This window comes from Thermobia domestica, chromosome 13 (genome assembly GCF_964235325.1).
Source record: "Thermobia domestica chromosome 13, izTheDome1.hap1.1, whole genome shotgun sequence".
In the NCBI taxonomy this organism is placed as follows: Eukaryota; Metazoa; Arthropoda; class Insecta; order Zygentoma; family Lepismatidae; genus Thermobia; species Thermobia domestica.
The window spans coordinates 65,819,042-65,840,624 of NC_137466.1; the positions used below are offsets into that span (position 1 = coordinate 65,819,042).

The 21,583-nt window shown below is 36.6% G+C and overlaps 1 protein-coding gene across 3 annotated transcripts in view; it reads left to right on the forward strand.

Moving 5' to 3' along the window:
* atos (atos homolog atossa) overlaps positions 1-21,583 on the forward strand; it is a 175,214-nt gene that overhangs the window by 128,403 nt on the left and 25,228 nt on the right. For all 3 annotated transcript variants that reach the window (XM_081735843.1, XM_081735841.1, XM_081735842.1), the window contains one exon: positions 20,537-20,730. In XM_081735843.1, coding sequence (XP_081591969.1) covers positions 20,537-20,730 — 194 coding nt within the window. The remainder of the gene's footprint in view (positions 1-20,536; positions 20,731-21,583) is intronic.

Consider the following 21,583-nt stretch of genomic DNA (forward strand, 5'->3'; position numbering starts at 1 on the left):
ATTATCTAAACGATATCAATCAATGAAAATGATCATAATTTAAACATAAATAAATGATTTAAAACAATAAACATTTCTACTTTTCGAATATTTTTATTAGTTTTGAAGATATTATAGAAAAACTAAAATTAGCGGTAGTTTAATTTCGCTGAAGTGAAGACCCTTAAAGAAAGTCCTCGTAAAGTGAATCTGCACTCATGAATGCAACTCCTACCCTGAGAAACAATTTTTAAGGCATTACGAATTAATTTCGTGAAGAAATAACTACATATAACAAGATAGCACATGATCGTTCCATACACATCATATACAGGCATATTGTCAATCTGTACGCAATAATCTGAGCATGCGCCAAAGTAATAACATGCCAGAACGTCTTAATCTTTTAAATCAAGAAAAGTGAAAAAAATGTTTGCTTTTTTTTTTAAAAAAAAAAGTCACGGAATATTCTCAATCTACGCCAATTTTGGGATGTCGTCTGTAGTACTTAGCACTAATATTCTTTAAGTTTATAATTATACAAAACAGATTACTGCTAGTATGCATCAAAATAATATCAATTGCTTTCCGTGTCGGGTTACATGCGTAGGATCGAAACTGCGTAGCATCGAAACTGCGTACGATCGAAACTGCGTACGACCGAAACTGCGTACGATCGAAACTAAAACCGGCGTAGGATCGAAAACAGATAAGGTCTTATGATCGAACAATAAAAAAACAATTATTTTATAATCACAGAATATTAAGTAATAGTATTTTTTTTGAAGTTATATAGGGAAAAATCGGAGTAGGATCAAAACTGTATACGACCGAAACTGCGTAGCGTCGAAACTGCGTAGAATCGAAACTGCGTACGGTCGAAACTGCGTAGCGTCGAAACTGCGTACGGTCGAAACTGCGTAGCGTCGAAACTGCGTACGGTCGAAACTGCGTAGCGTCGAAACTGCGTACGATCGAAACTGCGTACGGTCGAAACTGCGTACGATCGAAAGTGCATAGATACGAAACTGAGAAATAAAATAGTGACAAATATAATTAAATAATCATACAGGGGTGTACCCAGGAAGTTTTTCTTGGGGGACTATGACTTATTCAGGAGGACCAAAAAAGCTAAGTCTTGTCTCAGCAGGGAGAAAGGAGAATCCTCCCCCCAAAAGCCACTACTTCTGATCAAGTTGGCAAATTTCTTGTTCAGAAGATTGCCGTTAAGTTAAATTGACTTAGCTTAACATTTTCTTAGTTACCTAGTTGCTGTGAATTGTCACTTCTTTTATAGACTTTGCAGGTGGCACAATCGAAGGTTCATGTAATTAGTTCAAGTTTTTGCTAGTTTGGGCTTCGTCCCAAATTTACTAACTTCCAGGGTTGTTTTGTTTAAAACAAAATATTTAAAACAAATGATTAAAACTTTTTTTTAACAACTGATTTTGTTTAAAACAAATTTTGTTTATGTTTTAAACATTTTGTTTTAAACACGTTTATTTTGAAGACTTGTCTTAAACATATGTTTATTTGCATTTTATTTTATGTTCGTAAAAAAAAAGAAATCTTCCAGAGCAAGAGATCTGTCCAAAAGTGCTCCCCAATCAGAAGACTATTTTCTTCCCATGTGAATGGTTTGATTTCTCGTGGCTACAGCAGGTCAATGTGGTGATCTACAATTTATTTTGTCTCTTTTCCCCCTTATTTTTAACGTATATTGTATTGTTTAAATGCTTCTCAGTTAACTTGCGAGAAAGTGTCGTAGTCGAAGGTTGGACTACTTATAGAACTGATATTAAAAAATAAATAAAATAATTATCACGGAAACAAACTGTTGTGTTGTATTCATTGCGACGTTGAGGTTCTGAAATTAAAATATCGCAAGCATTCGTTTGTACAGTACATGTTAGTTCTGTCTCCGTACAACATGGAATCGTTTAACATGAATTATGCGTGAAGAAAAGGACATGATTTGATACAAATTTATTATGGTAACTCAAACTCAATCAGGTAAGTAAACGATCAAACGAGTTTGTCACAAAACGTGTAAGAAAGAAATGGGTGGTTTAGTTCCAAGAACGAAAATCATTATGAAAAATGCAATGCTTGGTAAAAATGGAAACCCAAACAAATGGTAAAAATGTTGATCCGAAAATTGCTTCTGATGAATCTAACGTCAGTGGTGTGGCTGAGATGCAACTGGAAACTTCAGGTAACAACTAATTTTGTATCAACAATATCTTTTTCATTATATTATGAAAATTTTATTTCGTACCTCTTCCCCACCACAGTTCTAAATTTTCTTTGAAACTTTACAACTTGGCATAGCTTGTATGAAGAGACCAGGTGAGAAACGCAAGGTATGGCAGTCGATCGTGTAACTAACCAAGTGTGATACTTATTATAACGTTAGTGCTGAACGTCAAGGTCTGGGACAATTTGATCTCAATTTGTTTGTTTGTATGTATGTACCACGCTACAGGGTGCAATATTCAGTCTTTTAACATTAATTTTTGAGGATAGAGACACGAGGCGTCGGAATTTGCTGTATAGATTTTGACTGCGATCCCACGTAAAATTTCAAAATTAGTGGGTCAGATCCCACTTTAAACAAAAAGCCCTGTCTAATATAGCCTTGCTACTGATGCAAGATGTAATCAATCAAACTAAACAAACTAATTTTATATGTTTCGAACAAACTTGGGTTGCAGGATAAATTTGGCTTCAACTCAACATTTAGAGCACAAGGGATCCAAGTTCATTTTCAGAAAGGTTCACTTTTGTTCAGCAAACGTAATATCTTCGTAGCATAGGGTATACGAGGCCTGTCTAAAAAGTATCCGACCTTAATTTTTTCCACGCAAAGTAGTGATTCTCAGGCGGCGCCACCGTGCACGGTGGAAGGAGAAACCTTAATGCACATGCTTGAATTTTTTCACCGCGTTCGCGTGTGTCAGTCGTGAGCTGGTGGTCGCGAAGTGAGGTGCTGTTGGTAGTGTTCGTCGGATTTAGTGTTTCTCGCAAGATGACTAAACGAATTGAGCAAAGATACTGCATCAAATTCTGTCAAAGGCTGGGTGATTCTCAAAGCCAAACAATTCGTAAGATTCAGCAGGTGTTTGGAAAAGATGCGATGGGTGTAACACAAATTAAACAATGGTTCAACCGATTCAAAGATGGCCGCACATCAGTCGAGAGTGAGCAGCGTAGCGGCAGGTTCCAAACTGCTCGGAATGCAGCTGTTGTTGAGCGGGTGCGAAATTTGGTGATGGCAGATCGCCGTTTGACAGTGCGGGAGATTGCAGAAGATGTTGGAGTGAGTAAAGATTCTGCACATGTAATTTTGCGTGACGATTTGAACATGAAACGAGTGGCTGCTAAATTTGTACCCAAGTTGTTGTCTCAGGAACAAAAAGACACCCGTTTTGACGTTGCACAGGACCTTCTGGACACCACCAACACTGATCCTGGGTATCTGAATTCCGTGATAACTGGAGATGAGTCATGGGTGTACGGGTACGACCCAGAAACAAAACAACAATCGTCTCAATGGAAGCATCCCGATTCTCCAAGGCCGAAGAAAGCGCGGCAGGTGCGAAGCAAAATCAAGGTGTTGCTGACTGTTTTCTTCGATGCCCGTGGAATTGTGCATCACGAGTACGCACCGGAAGGACAAACAGTGACAAAGGAGTACTATCAAGATGTTCTCAGGCGACTCCGTAACGCAGTCCGGCGCAAAAGACCAGACATGTGGACAGCGAAGAACTGGCACGTCCATCATGACAACGCCCCAGCACATTCATCCCAATTGATCCACACGTTCTTAGCCAAACATGGAATTACAACCGTTCGCCAACCTCCCTACTCTCCAGACCTGGCTCCTTGTGACTTCTGGTTGTTTCCAAATTGAAGACGCCCCTGAAGGGATCCCGTTTTGAGAGTAGAGAAGACATAATGCGGAACACGACGACGGAGCTGAACAACATTCCAAAAGAAGACTTCCAGCGGTGTTTCCAGCAGTGAAAGGATCGCTGGGCTAAGTGTGTGGAAGCACAAGGGGCCTACTTTGAAGGGGATTAGGGTCCCAAATCTGTCAGGTATTCGCAACTATTTTTCTGGCCAAAGGTCGGATACTTTTTAGACAGCCCTCGTATGAAACAAAAAACACGGGAAAGCGTGTGGACCAGTGTTTCATAGGACAACCGCTAGACAAGGGCGTTGACGGAATGGTGAGGAGGGCTAATTTTCCCTTCCCCCTCCTTGCTTATACACTTAAGATATTAACATTATACTTGTATTGTGTATGTTGCAGCGTTGGAATGATTAACAAGTCAAGCTCCGAATGTCATAGTCAATGATGCATAATTACGTTACATAAATGCAGAATGTGTCCAAAAGAATACATCGACGTAAAATGTCATATTTTCACAACCACGAATCCGAGATGAAAGAAAGAAAAACTACCTGAAAAAAAGGAATCTAGAATTTTGTATGATTGCCGCTAGATAGGGTCGTTCGTTTAGAAATCATCCGTCTTCTACCCTGAATTTCAGATTTTTGGGGCAGTAATGCAGATTTAGAAACATTTTGCTTAGCAAAGTCCAACATTTAAAAATTGAAGTCCTTGCACCGAATAAATACGGATTTTGATCATTGGCCGTAAGGAGCTATAGGCCTATATTGCTTTCTTGTATATTTTTTTTACCCAAGGATTTCAAAGGTGGCTCTACTTTCGAGTTTCGGGCCTGCTTAAAATTCAGGAAATTGGACCTAAGCAACTTCCCAGTTTTAATCATCTGTATGTTCTTCGTATTTATTCGGTGTAATTACCTCAGGCTTATTCTGTTGGACTTTACTTATCAAAAGATTTCTAAAACTGTCTTACCGTCCCCAAAATCTGAAATGCAGGGTGCGGATGAGGGTGGTTGCCCTCCTGTTCCACTGACGCCCTTACTAGCGGCTGTCATATGAAACTATCCCACGCCTTTTCGCATGGTTTTAGTTACATTTGTTTTGGATTCTTGACTGCGAAGTATTATTTTTTGAAATAGAATTCATTTGCTGAGGAAAACTGAAGTTTATTGAAAATGGATTTGGATCTATTGTGCTCTGAACGCCCCAAATATTACCTTTCGTCAATAAATTTTTGACTCAAAAAACAACCAATTACATAGACTTGCAGAAAATATAAAGTTAGCACAATATGAAGTGTGCTTCAAACATTACTTTTCGAAAACGTAGCCCTATTATTATAAAATAATTTTATTAGCACCAGTGTTATGAAATAGTAATCAAATTTTGCAACAAAAATCTCACCCGCCTCCACGAAACGCTAGCTTAGCCCCTAAAGGCATAACTACAAAACTTTTAGAAGCGGTAACTCGAAATGATTTTCTTTATGGTTAAAATAACCGCACAACAGCATTTCTGGTAAAATTCTAGCCCTCATGTAACATGACACCATTTGCATTTGAAATTTCGAATACTAAGCACAGATGTTCGCCATGATACTTGATAGCACCATCTGATGTGTCAGACCACTTCCAAGATTCATCATTCTCCCTCAACCCGTTGTCAACGCACAAGGATGGTGAGGACTTTTGCTTTGCCATGTATATTGATAGATTGTGTGAAACCTCTATAGTTGGTAAATTTTAAAATCTACCTTAAAAGCTTACTATATCCAAGAAAATACTTACTGTATGAGAGTCACTGGCAAGAGGGTGTAATAAAAGGGGTCGTTATATGAAATAAGTTGAGAATTATTAATCTATACGGAAATGTTCTGTACCCAACACTGTGTAGTCTTAAAGAGAATAAAATAATGAAAAGATCGGTTGAAAGAGCAAAAAGTCTTAATAAATACGTGATTACACGATTTTGAAATATGTTTAAAATAATATTTTAAACTGTTCAAAATGTTTAAAACATGTACTTTTTTGTGTGTTTTTTAAAACATCTTTAAAACATTTTAAACACTTTTTTCATGTTTTAAACACGCGTTTTGTTCTTTTTTTTTTTTTAAAAAAAACTGTATTTTTTCCAACCCTGCTAACTTTTGACCAAGTTGGAAAATTAGAATGCGTTGCTGCCAATATTTACTTAAAAGACTTCCGTTTCTTTCAATTGACATTTGGATTAGCATTTTCTTACTTACCCAGTTGCTGTGATTTTCAATTTCTTTATGAACTTGGCAATTGGCAAAATTGAATGTTTATATAATCAGTTTAGTTTTAAGTAGGTGGGAATTTGTCGCCAGATACAAAATTTCTCATCCTACGGCCTCGCGCCTCATAAACCTACTAACATACCAAAATTCCTAGTTTTTATTCCGATTTCAATTACGGTACCTAAAATATGAGATTTTGTACATCCAAAAAGTCTATTTAAATTACACAGTTTTTTGTCTCTTTAAAGCTGCTAAAAATGGAAAATATTCACTTTTGGAAATTTTCTATATAGTCCCAGGAGGCTAAAACTTTGCCAAATTTAATCCTTGTAGTTCTACTGGAAGTGCCTATACTGTAAAAAATCGTTGTATTATTTCAACGACATGCCTATGTGTTAGCACGATTGTGTTAAAATATAACACAAACAAGTGGTTAGAACAACTCACTCTCCGTTTGGAGTTGTGTGTCAAATGCCGCTAGTTGAAATGGCACACAGCCTGTGTGTTAACACAAGTGTAGAATCTTCGGTGTTGTTTTCTGCGTGATTGCCAAATATGTTGGGTATCTAATTATAAAGGCTTATGAACTGAAGCTACAGGCAAACACAGTAGAAAGAAATACTTAAACAAATCCAAGTATACGCAAAATTTCAAAATACAAACCGCGCGATGTGTTTTCAGTTGTTTTACAAAATGTTTCTGAAGAAACCCTAACAGCACAAGATGTGCTAGGCATGTACCATTTTGGTGTTCTAAATTCATCTCCCACATTTGATGCATTTATTGCTTCTTTTTCAAAGCGGTTGTGTACTAGAAGCAACAAACGCATCAACTTCATTAGATGGCAACTGGCGCCGATCATTTGAAAGTGAATATGGAAGAACTATAAAATAAAGTAAATAGACAGTCGTCATTTTGTAATAAAATTAGGTCTACATGGCGAGCAGATTTTATCCCGAACGGTTATCGTCGAATATACGCGGGTTAAAGGAGCACTCTGATTAGCCAAATTCAAAAGACCTTAAGAATTTATCCCTCTACAAGCGACGGTTTACGTGTTATAGGCTGCCAAAAACATGAAAAAAGGAATTTTAAAGGTCCATAGCTCCAAAACTATGGAACCTACCGCAGTCGGGTCAAGACTTAACTTATGAACTAGTATGTGCCCTATCCAAAAATGCGTGTGTCAGAATCCTGAGGTGCTTCCACAACAATTTTTATAGAGGGAGTTTAACTACGGGCCTATGATATAAAGTATTCTCCATCTACCTCCATAAAAAATTGTTGCGTGAGTACCTTAGGAATCTAAAACATGTATTTTTGGATAGAGCACATACTAGTTCCTTAGTGAAGTCTTGACTCGACAACAGTAGATCCCATAGTTTTGGAGCTATGGACCTTTAGAATTCATTTTTTCATGTTTTCGGCAGCCTTTAACACGTAAAGAAGGAACTGCCATTTCGCCCCGCTGCTACAACCGTCAGCGTCTTGTATCGTGTTTACTGTAGTTTTTCTTTCAGTGGTCGACGGTATTGCAATGATTGTTAGTGACTGAATATGTAATTATTACTCCTTGTTGCACATTTCATGAGGACTTACGTAACACAAATGAACATACTAATACATACATAAAATAAACTATAAAATTGTATTAGTTTAGCGATGCCACGTTTTTCATACTCGATACATGTGGGGTGAAACCCGATTAGCATGTACACCTGGTCTTACCCCACCATTAGGGTACTTCCGGGTGATTTGCTTTTTTGTGAAAAACATATATGCAAAACAATAGACAGAACCTATCACATTTTTGTAGTATTCACGAATTATAAGTCAAGAGTAATTGTTCTGATCATCATTCCATTTTGTTGCCAATCTTGACTTTGACAACACATCAAACCTTAGTTACCCATTTCTATCCCACTTTCCCCTATATAATAATTACTTTAATATCCTTTTTCATTCATACATTACAATATACGACTCAATTTCATTCATATAGTACTTTATAATATATATATATATATATATATATATATATATATATATATATATATATATATATATATATATATATATATATATATATATATATATATATATATATATAAAGCCTGCCATATTTTTTCCATGATAATACGGGACACCTTCGATCTCTTCCCCCACTTAAATAACTTTACAACGCAATACATTTTTTTGAAACATTTTCACTACATTTTCACTGCAATATTTGAAATGGATACAAAGAAATAGCGAACAATCTAAAGCGTTCTCAGGAAACTTTATGCTTCTGTAGAGTGTTTTTCATTTACATGAGATTTTTATTTGAAAATGCTACCCAAATAATGTTATTTAAGAATCTAGCAGACGAAAAAATCATCAATCTACAATGTCCTACATAGACATAATAGTACCCATTCTAGGATGACTCAAGAAAATTGTCTTTACCAAAAAAAAAAAAAAAGTTGTTAATGGATTTTCACAAAGAATATTAGTACAAGAAATGTTATTCATTTATTATACGAAACATAATTTTCTTTTCTTAAACAATGAACGTTGCATCTTGCTCATATTGATATAGATAAGCTTATATTGAGAGCTGAAATGGGACGGAACTAAAATACGGGACACTTGCCTGTCCCGTCTAAATTGATGGGGACGCAGGACACTTGAGTCCAAAATCGGAACTCCCGTTTTTTACGGGACGTATGGCAGGCATTATATATATATGTGTGTGTGTGTGTGTATATATGTGATATGTATATATATATATGTGTGTATGGAGATCACTGTAAATATGGATAATTGTAGTAGTGTAATGTTGTTTTAATTTTTAATGGCATCAGTACATCTGTTTGAATTTAAATCTCTTCTACTTATTGTTTGGAACTTCCAGTTGTTTTGTCTTATATGCAGTTTTATAGAAATACATTACATTGGTGTTCTTCATGAACAACCTCCCCCCCCCCAACTGACTGATCCTCGTACAGGCCAAATCGCTTAAGGTAGGAACTTGAAATGTGCACAGTATGTATAATTTATGACGTAGGGTACCACTAAGGAAGGGTTTTTGGAAATTCGATGTGGAAGAGGGGGAGGAAGTGGGGTTCTAAGAATTTCAAAAAATTGAGCGTATCTCCAAATCACTTATCATCAAAAATCACTATGCCAACAGACGTATAGTCAGGCATAACCAGATTGTTCAAATTATTGAAAGACATTGCGCGTTAAGAGGCTATCAGACGGGTAAAGAGCTAGAGTTTGATATTGAGAATGTACAATTGAAACAAGACCTAATTGTTGAGAATAACTGTGTTAGTATGTGATTGACATTATCATTACGTTTGAAGGAAATGACATGGATGTAAGGGCAAAAGAAGAGAAAATAACTAAGTATGAAAGACTTAAACATTAGGTCCATGATAACAAGCGATTTGAGGTTCTCCCCTTGGTCATAGGATCCAGGGGAGCTAAAACACATGTTGCAAGAAACGTGTTTACAAAACTTGGGGTGCCTAAATTCACCCAAAAGAAAATTGCTTTTGCTGCTTTGAAGTCTACGATTGAAATGTTAAATTGCCATTTTCATTATGTTAGTGAATGTATATTTTATGTGGATTTTTAAAAAAATTAAGGGACATTTCAATTTATTTTACTTTAATACGTATTTGAATTATGAGTAGGGATGCGCACGAGACAAGATTTGTGGCTGTCTCGTCTCGAAAATGTGCTGTAAAAGTGATGTCTCGACTCGAAAAATGTATATTTCTCTATTAGAAGAGCCGTGTCTCGACTCGTCTCGTGCGCATCCCTAATTATGAGCAATGATGCCGAATGTAATTGGCTATGGTAAATATTGTAAATATGTTTTTTTACACTGCAAATATGGTTAATTATATTGTAAATTTTATTATTTTTTTAATTGACTGGTTTCGTGAACAATATTTTATTAATGTGGTGAATGTAATGCTTTTTTAAATTGAGAAAAGAAAATATGAATTGCACAACTTTTATGTGGAATTTGTGTGTGAGAGGAATATTTTGTACATTTTGAAAATTATTGACAGGCTTTTCAATATTACATTTTGATCGGGAAGAAAAATGTCATTTTCAAAATTTATCGCAACTAGGACTACGTTATTTTAGGAAATATTGGTAACTTTAACAATAATTATTATACCTCCAGAACGGTTTGGATTATCAAATTGCCGTAAACAGTATTATGATCCTCACAACCTTTAAAAAGAATCTACGTAATTAGACATGGTACGTATCTAAGCACTATTTTTTTTTTCGAAATAGTCCTTGGAAATGCAATTTTGAATTCCTTGCAACTGTTCCGTCCGTCTTACTTCAGTTATTAGCATTGTAGAGGCCTCCAAAATTTTCGCGTTCCTGAATATTGGTGATGCTGTAGCGTCCTCCGTTTGCAACAATGAACAACAAGTTTGGTTTGGTTTGTTTTTGCTTTGAATGTAGATTTGAAATTTATAATAACCTGACGTAGTGCCATTAAAAAAAATAACTTTGTGATGGGTTGGCAACACTGTTAATTTGGTGGTATTGAAGAGTATGCCAGAAAATGTCACCCTGCTGATATTTGTATGTGCAAAATCCCAGCATTATATATCTATTCGCTTAAAAGTTATAAAGGCGTATCAAGATGAATAGTTCACCCCATATCCGAACACAAAGATGCCGCCTGTCGACAAACACAGACTTTTACACGGGAATGGCTGACCCCACGGTTTTTGTGTCCAATAATTTATATAACCTACATGGTTTCATTTAGATTCTTCCGTCCGAGTCCAGATACATCTCTTGTTAGTAAAATTAATTTTCAAGCTTATAAGAGTAAATGGTACTTAAGATGCATCAAAGTGCTTTTTTCGTGATTTTCGGTGATGCAGCGATGTGGATAAATATTTTTTGTACGATGCCCCTGGTGTGCTATCTTTATATTTGTCATGTCGGTGCTACTATATTGGACTTATAATTTTTTTTTCCAAATAAATTGAGGAGGGGATATTTTGAGATATTTAAGGTCAAAGGTTAAGGCGTTGATGAAACTTGATATATAAGTTCCTTTCTACTAACTTTATTAAATATATCGTAGTCTAGAAGAAAACGTAGACTATATAGAATTTTTGGTGCGCATCTTGCGGGGAGGGGAGAAAGAGGGTAAGGAAAAGGTTAAAAACGGAAAAGGGGGTAAGAAGTAATGAAAAATTATAATATCTTACGAGGTGGGGTGATGTATAGAATACTGTCTCTTTCAGCAGCGACTCTATGTAAGACGTGGATTTACCCCACCGGAGATCGAATTCGGGAGAATATCTGTCGAGACACTTATGCTAGGAAGATTAAACTTAATATATAAGTTCCTTCTAGGTAAATTCATCAAGGACATAATAGTCTGGAAAAGACTGTAGTAGGCCTATATTTAATTTTATTGGGTGCGGATCCTAGGGTGGGGTTCAATGGGGAGTGGTTTAAACTTTGTCAAAAATAAAATATTTCAGGAAGGAGAAATTAAGTTCAAGTATACCTTGAGACCTTCCTATAACTATATTTCCCTGTGCACACCGGGCATTTCAGCTAGTATTTCATAAATGAAAGTCAATGCTCACATGTGTTTAGTTTAAATATTACCATTCGATATTGGTGCTGACTTTCTGTTTTCTGGTTCAATGCCGTGTACAGGCCTGCCGAATAAAGTTTCGTTCCATTTTGTTATGTCTCATGATGGAGACATATTTCTGAGCCTACATTTACTTACCTAATAATGACCTAACCACAATTTGTAAATAGAAAATGCACTAGAGAGAGTTTGCGAAAAGATCTTTTCTATTGCTCAACACATCCCGTTTAAATATGTCATATACCTAGGCAGTGGCGTACCGAAGAGGGGGGATTGTAACCCCTCCCATTGAGTTCTTCATATACGACAGGTCAGTTCACCCAAGGTGGTTTACAGTGCTGATAACGAGCACAGCGTAGAAGAAGGAACCAGAAGTCAGTAGCCTGTAAATCCAGTAGTGCGTAACGTACACCGCTGTGGAAGTTGTTGTGGTGAGCAGCTAGTATTTCTGTTAAAGTGACACCTTATTGCGAAGGTCACATATGTGCACTTCCCGATGCAAAATGCAATGAGTCAGTGATTGTGAAAATGTGTGCGGCAAGCAGCAACAACATCATCAAGCGTGCAGTAGGAAGGGTAATAGCGCTGTAAAAGCACCAGCCCTAAATGTCAAGATCAAGTCGTGAGAGTGAAGAAAGGAGTCCAGCCAGGAAACCACGCGTTGTGAGAAACATCAGGGCAGCAGTTGTGAAGAAGAACCCACCCACCCAAAGCAAACGTGCCATCTCATGCAGGAAGTCTCAGAGCACAATGTGTTGATTCACAAAGGACAATTTGCAAATAAAAAAACGACATAAGGCAATGGGCCATAAGTTATCACCAAGGTACATTCAAGAGAGATTCAAGAAAGTTGTATGAACAGTACCTCTTAGATGAAAAATGGTAGTGGGTTGTCACTCTGGATGAAGCCTGGATCTACCTTGATGACACAAATAAGCCCAGGGCCATTTTTTATTCACCACATGATGCGAAGAGCCGCGGCGAGTCCGTCCGTGAATGTCGCGATAAGTTTTCGAATTGCTTCATGATGGTGGCAGGTTTCTGCGCCAGTGGGAAGTTGCCAATGCATCGTGTGAATTTCGAAGGCAAGGTAAATGCAGACTACTTTCAAACGAACATCATGGAACCCTTATACAGAACGCACATCCCACAGCTGTATGACAGGGACACCCAGAAGGTGTGGATCCACATGGTCAAAGCATCCAGCCATAATGTTCGCAGTTCTGTCGCGTATTATTGGCGTATGGCCACGGAGACTGATGTGTCTGTTATACCCTTCTCGTTCAAACTTGTGGAGTCACCAGATGCGTAGCCAATGGATTTCTGCTCCTTTGGCCTTCTGAAACAAGGACTCACACAAAGGCGTCCCACTACCGTAGAGGGCTTTGGAAAGCTTGTCAAGCGGTGTGGTCTACAATTCCCCTCACACACCTTCTACGCGCAATGCTTCAGTGGCAATTGCGTTGCAGGGCGATAGTCCAGGCTCGTGGCCGCCACATCGAGCACAACCGTTGGTGGAGGAAGGAATTGTCTGAGCAGGTGAGCGCACAAACTTTGGACATCTTAGGTGAATTGAATTCGTATGGAAATGGAAAACATTTCAGTTTTATTTAAATCTTGGAAAAGAACCATTCTCTGTGTGCAAGAGGTTAATCTATACACATGACGATACATCACTCCAAATGTTTTAAACATATTAACTGGCAGAGTATATAGTTATCCTGGGGGCAAGAAAACAAAGGGATTTTTACTGAAATTAAAAATCGTAGTATGGTGGTACGTACCATACGCATGAATTTACTTTGGAGGAGGGGTCCAAATTCAATACGAAGATAAAGTATTTTCAGATTTGTCAATTTTCGAAGTTTATGTTTATAATTCCGTACCTATACGTCCGAGCGCAAGTGAACTACGTCAGTCAAACATCGGTCCTTACTGAACAAACTTGGGCACAGATCGTTGCAATTGCGTAATTAGGAGGCGCACCATAAATTCGTATTTAGGTTCTAAACATCGTGTGTGTGGGTTTTATCGGGGTTCTCCCGTTTCCTTCCACTTTTTTCATTCCACCATTTCATTCATTTCTCATCATCAGCGTCTACTTTAGCCTAACCGGCATAATCGTAGGACGTGAAACTAAAAGATTTCATTTCATTTCATTTTCGTATTAAGGTTCTAATTCTTGATTTTTCTCACTTTTATATTTACCATAATCTATTAATTTTTAATTACTAGCTTCGGTTATTCAATATCGACATGATACTTTCAGGATATATTAGTGGTGGGCTAAGGTTTATTTGGAGATAGTTGCATCTGTCTCTTAGCAGTATTTCCAGCCATAGAACTATTTATTTCCAGACTTTTTTTTAAAAAAAAATTCCTTTTTTCCCTTCTAAAATTTGCCTCTTATTTCCTTCTCTTCTATTGGCTACATTGGAACGAACATGCCAGATTCTGGAAGCCTCATCCTTGACTTACACAACGCACTATAAAAAGTTTCACTTGGATAATTGGGGACACTACAATTCCGGTCTTACAGTATACCATATTACATAATTTTAAGGATAATAGTGACTTTCTAGCAAAAATGATATACTTTTTAAAATTACATGCTTAATTTGAGAGATATCATCATGATACTAGCTGAATATATTATTGGTGGGCCAAAGATTACTTTAAAATTGTTTGCTTCTGAGTGGTAGCAATGTTGCCAGCTACAGAAAATGTTAATTGTAATTGTTTGTAAAAAATTTGGGAAGTTTATCCTTTCCCCCCTATTATTTCAGTGTCCTTGGCTATATTCAAACCAACGTACAACTGTCTGGAATCATTCTTGGCCTACAAAACGCACCATAGAGGAGCACGATTGGATAATTAGGGAAGACGGTGAACCACCATGTATGCTGATTTTTGCTTCTGACGCGTAAGAAGTGCCAAAATTTGATGTGTATTATGAGAGAGTTTTATTCTTTCTCTCTTTGTATGGCAGCCAGCGACTTCAGGTTTTTACTGTACCTTGTCAACATACCAGAAAATTCTTTTTAGGTGACTTGAACCCCTGTGGCTTCGGTGTTCCCAGCTAGAAAAAATCATGAAATTCGGCTAGGGATTTTTTTTTTTTTTTTAAATTTCACTCCTACATTTTTTCAATAATCCCTCCCGTTAGCAACACTGCAATCTAACTTACACCAAAAAATAGCCATGTCCCTCTTCTAAAATACAAGACGTAAACGATATCAATCGGGATAACAGTGGTTGGGCAATAAATCATTAACTGAAAGTCTACCAAAAACCCCAAAATCGATTTTGTCCCGAAAGGGTTAATAAGATATGCGCGCCAAAGATTTCGGGCTCTAATTTAACGTGAGCCCCCCCCCCCCCCCCAAGTTTCTGGGCTGGTCCAGAGAATGAATGGCCTACATAGTACTGTCTACGGGCTGGATAGGCTACCAAATTTCAGCTTTCGTTCTCCCATAGTTAATGTGATATAGGCGCCGAAAATTTGGGGGCTAACTTCACCAGAGCCTCCCAACTTTCTGGGCTAGTCGAGATAAAGATCGATGGGCTAACAAATTTCATCTTTTGGGCCAATATAGTTAATAAGGTGTGAAAATCAAAGTTTTGGGGCGTTAACTTAACGTGAGCCCTTAACTTTTTGGGCAAGTTGAGATAATGAGTGTACCATGTACTAAACTTCATGGGCCTTCCAACCCATTATTATTTAGCATTTGGGGCACTCAAGGAACACAGATACAGGGTGTCCAAATGTGAAAATGAAAATGCAATCTTTAAGTTTTATGTCCGACTGTCATCCTGTGTAGACTAAAGGAGACGCAGATGATGAGAATAAATGGAATGGTGAAATGAAAGTGTTGTGGGAAAGGGAAACTCCGAGAAAACCCTCACACACGGTGTTTGTTCACCACAAACCCCACTTTGCGCAAGTTGGTATAGAACCAGGGCCCCGCAGCATGTGTGAACCCTCTGCCACTAAGCCACTGCGGCCCGGAAGTCCTCGAGACGAGACACATAGGCGTATACCTAACGTGTAATTTGTTCGTAGCGGGAATTTCTGTTATGGTATAGTTAATTACATACAATGAAAAACCGAAAATGTGATGTGGACAATCGCGACCGAAAATGTAATGTGGACAATCTCGAACAAGCAATAAACAATCTGCGTGATTTGTTTTAGATTTCGGAAAATAGGTTCTGCCAGATTTACGCTTATCGACTGTAATCGTTTATTTATTTATTTATTTATTTGGGAGGGAAACAAAGTATAATACATTTCAGTCATTACACATGCAAAGAGATGTTTTATGGTAATTGTTTTTTGCTGAAATATAACTTCGGTATCTTTTATACGTGTTTAGGAGCTGAGATTATTATCTAATAATTATAAGGAAGATACAAGGGTTTTTTTTTTTTTTTTTTTTTTTTTTTTTACGAAGATACAAGTTTTTCACCTTCGTACAACAATTCATGTTTAATAGGCGTATAGAAGGGGCTCATGCCCAAAACATTGGGACACCATTTCTGGGGCCCCATGTTGGGGGCCCGGTTCCTGACCACCACTGTGCTGAGGGGAATCGGATCTTTCCAACGTCACCATCTGTATGCAACAACTCCATGCTGAAACGAGAAATAGAGTGGACTCAAGCCCAACATTTCGGAACCACATTTTCTGGAGCTTCGAGGCCAGGGCCCAATTTCTGACATTACCGCTTTCGTTAATCGACCCCGACCTTTCAAACGCTAACACTATAGTACAACACCATGTTAAATAGGCAAATAAAAGAGACCTGAACCCAAACTTTTGGGATCTCATTTCTGGAGTCTCAGGTCCCGGAGCTTTCCAACACCACAATATGTATCCAATAACTCCATGCTTAAAAGAAAAATATAATTAAGCCAAGCTCAAAATTTCGGGACACCATTTTTGGACCTTTGAGACAAGGGCCCAATTTCTGACGTTAACACTGTGCTCAGACGACCCGAACATTTAAAAACTTCACCACCCACCCACATACAATTCCATGTTTAATAGGCGTATAGAAAGAACCCGCGCCTAAAACTTCGGGACCCCATTTTTCTGGAGCCTCATGGCTGGGGCCCGGTTTCTGATATCACCACTGTGCTCGGGAGACCCGGACTTTTCCAATGCCACCATCTGCATCCACTAACTCCATGTCTAACACGGCTTCCCCATTGTAGGAGGATTTTGACGAATTTTCTGCAGGTTCTTTACAACTATTTACAACGTTTCAAACTATTCATAAGAAATGAAATTTCAATACATTAGAAACTATGTTCTTTTAAAATGTTCAAAATGGATGACAGCATTGATTTCCAGTAATAGTTGTAAACTTTCGTAATTTTATTCTCTATTTGAATAGTAGTTTAATTTCGAATCTTTTACGGTTAAAAATATTTTTGTGAAATGTAACGGAATACATTGAAATGCTCCTACCCCCACGGGTACGTGTTCCAATTATAAATCGATTTGAGGTTCAGCGTACAAATGAGAAACTCCCAAAGCGAAGTACAATATTGTAACGTTGTTGACATACATATGAATAACTGGTGATTAGGTCGTTAAGCTGTACATAAAATCATATAAATTTTCATTCATATTACGCAGACAAGTACACACAGAACAGCATATGAATCTTTATCTGACTTTTGTTTCTCTAACTTTCTGATAGCCTTTAGAAATAATATCTTTAGAATCGAAATATTCGTTAAACATTATTATTATTCTTATCCTTCAATATTCATTATACATCATATTCTTCATTACTTTAAATTCTTCATATTACATAACTATTTTACATTATATTCCGTCGAAGCTGTTTCAAAGTTAGTATTACACTTCTGACATAGTCATCATTACAAATCATAATTGATTCTCAATCCATACGCCTGTAACTTGTCCATCCTACCTGCAGTGTGGATCCTACGCAGTTTCGATCCTACGCAGTTTCGACGCTACGCAGTTTCGACTGTACGCAGTTTCGATCGTACGCAGTTTCGACGCTACGCAGTTTCGACCGTACGCAGTTTCGATCCTACGCAGTTTCGACGCTACGCAGTTTCGACCGTACGCAGTTTCGATCCTACGCAGTTTAGGTCGTGTGGAGTCCATGAATATAACCCTAATTTATAGCTGCACAGGTTAAACAAATTAAAGAGAGAGAAAAAAATATATATTTTTTGAGCGCATGATTAAAACTTAAATTATTTCAGGGCAACTGCGTAGGATCGAAACTGCGTAGCGTCGAAACTGCGTACGATCGAAACTGCGTAGGATCGAAACAGGTTTTGAGCTGAATTTTTCGATCGTACGCAGTTTCGATGCTACGCAGTGTCGATCCTACGCCGCATTCCCTTCCGTGTCCACATACTCAATTTTAGTGCCACCGCATAGCGATTTTCGTTTGTTTTATTTGATATAATGTTGGATAGAAATAGAACAAGTTCTAATTTAGAGCTGTTGTGTCAAATGTTGTAACCAACCAAAAGTTGCTTACAACTTGGTATCATAAATGTTCAAATTCCACTTTGATGAAATATTTGATACAATATATGATGGGATATTTGTTCGTCTATAGCGTATTTAAAAAAGTTGAGAATGTCTCCATTTCCCGTTTCCAGTCTATTTTAAAGAAAAATTCCCGCATTCCCGCCAGTGCTCAGAATTTCGCATTTTACGGGAAATTTCCCACAAACTGGCATCACTGGCTTGGCTGTGCTTACCACATGACGTCAAACGTGTTCGGCATAGTTCGTAATCTCAGTTTGCGGCGCCCCCCTGGTTTAGTGGTAGTTTTTTTTTTTTCTTACAACATAAATGAATTCGTTAAATCTCAAACTTTGTGCTCATTGTTGATACTAGAATGTAAATTTTATTGTTAGCAAGTACGTATAAAGCATGATAATGTAATATATAGGTTTCATAAACCATGTATCTTTCAATTGACGTCTATTGTCTAGTTATAAGCTTAACGACAATAAAATATTCTATTCTTTTCTATTCTATCAAAGTGTGGAGACTTTTTACTATTGAGAAATTTCACGTCAAAGACTTGAACTTTAGTGTTTCTTGTGACTCTATGAATGGACGTGTTTAATTTTTTTTTTTTTTTAAATTGGATTCAGCATCCTCAAATTAGTACAACCAGCTCAATTAGAAATATATGCAAGCATAGACACCTTTTATTAGTGGCATGGTCGTTATATTATTATTATTATTATTATTATTATTATTATTATTATTATTATTATTATTATTAGAATTATTATTATTATTAGAATTATTAGAATTTGAATTTCAGATTTGTTGTTGTTCAGATTAGCTAATTTGTATATAACCTAGTGTGAAACCCGCAATACAATAATAATAATAATAATAATAATAAATCATTGGTATTTTGACATTATTGACAGGTCAGTTGCCGCAAATTGAGAAACTTCATCGCACCAAGGGTCTTCGTCTGCACGTACAATTCTCCATTTTAATACCGTCCGTCAGCTTGTCATTAAATATACAATGTAAAAATTCTCGTACCACTTTCTCTACTCATGTGAAAGATTTAAAAAAAAAAAAAAAAAAAAAGTTTGAACCAAAAAAACGAAAAATGTTCGTAAAAGTGGAAATGTTCGTAAAATCTTGATTAACACATATTTGTGGGTTATCACATGTCACTCCCGCATATTATTCGTATTATAATTCAGACCTAAATTCCCCATTCATTACTCAGAGAGATTATACTACAAAAGAAACTTTTTTAAAATAAGTTTATGAAGTTTCTTTTGTGATTTTTTTATATAGTTTGTTATTACTGTTATGCAATTGCAATCAAAGAAAAATTCTAAATATTGTTTCGTTGTAATAATATTTACTATTGACAAAATACATCGAAATACCGTACTCTTTTTTTGGGGGGGGGGGGGAGAGGGTCATACAAAACACCACCAGAGGCATTTACTGAAATCAGAAGTATCTTTGGTATCTATTTATGTATAAATGGGTTAGAGCCAAAGTGGACTCAAATAATTCTTATCTTTATTCACTTTTCTTACTGATATGCAAATTAAGTCGTCGTATTTCTTTAACTTGGACTAATACAAGTCGTAGTGAACTAACTTGAACTTAATTAGTTCTTCTGTACTTTGCAGTATTTTAAAATTGTCCATATGTAATTCTGTATAATGGTTTCACTTGTGCAACTGTTTCTTTTTGTCCTTCTCAAACGACTCTTGACAAATAGACAATTATAGTAAAAGTATGTAAAGATCAGTACAAGTATCAGGAGTCCTTCCTGAGCGAGTCGGCAGACGTATAACATTTATGGCCAATTAATCCCGGCTTCAAGTTCAAATGGAGGACAATTTGTTTCGGATGAAAGACGAGAAACGGTTTGGACTCCGCTTTAAGCTTGTGTGACCCCTTCCAGCATAACCCGGTTGTTGCATAACACCAAGGTGAAACAAACTTTTCTGTTCATACATGATATAAATACACACAGGAAATTTAAACCAAAAAAACCTAGTTAAAAAAAAGTTTAAACCAAAAAAACCTGTTTTTTATTTTTTTTTCAATAAAAACCATGGTTTTTGCCAACCCTGTTCTCAATACATCCTAATTCATGTATGCAATATTAGATTATTTACTCAAAACCTTAGTGAATATTTTTTTTTTATATTATTATAGTAGCTTATTAATATTATTTTAATTTCAGTGTAAACGGGAAGAAATGTTCCGAAAGCACATGCTACTTCTGTGGCAAAATAACATTCCTATGTGTATTGAAGTTCTTCTTTGCTCAAATTGCCCATGTGGAGCCCAGAAAGCTCAGTCACCAGAAGTGGCTAACATCCCTTCCCCTTCAGATGTCCTTTTGGAGCAGTGGACTGTTACCATGCTTACCAAAAGGTAAGACAAAAAGTTTCTAACTTATACTATTGTAATATCTAAGTTTCTAATAATTTTTAATCAGCTGCTATTTGGTGAGAAGTAAGTTTTGCATTGGATGCTCGGAAATATATTACTTTTTGAGCATTTATAAATACTTATAATAAGTCGTAATGTGAGAACTATAATTGTAATCAGTAAGTATTAATTTTGGTTTGAAGTAACTTCTGATAATGCATTGTAAAAATATGCTTAAAAGCCTTATTCCTAGACAAATTATAAAAATAGTGCGCTTGGAAATAGGTATGAAATATAAAAGCTAATGAGAATGAGCTATACTGTTATCTAGACAAATTTGGCATTGTATATCACGATCTTCCGAGTCCTTACCAATTTTAAATATATAATGCTTAGAAATTCTAAAAAAATCTCTTAAATGATAACCTAGCTATTTTTGCTTAAGTTCTGTAATAAATATTTAAAATAGTTTAACATTCTAAAAGGTAACTTAGTGAACGGATTTGATACATTAAGGGCACATGCATACGGAAAATATTATGGACACCACAACATACTCTTGTCTTTTGCAGTTGAAAGAATAATTCCTGATTCTGTATATATTTCAGCTGTGATGGCAGGCTTTGTCGACCTTCCCGTATCCACAATCCCCCAATAAAGCATGTTCCCACAAATCAAATATACGAAATTAGAAATTATACGAATTAAATATACAAATTAATAAATTGGATCATATGAAATGTAAACGAGTAGTAAGTCAGCTCAACAAAGGCTTGTTTCCTGAAAATGCACTCTGAATAGTCAAAATAAACGTCGATTTAATATGAAATTGAATTGGTACGGGAAAGAGGAAAGA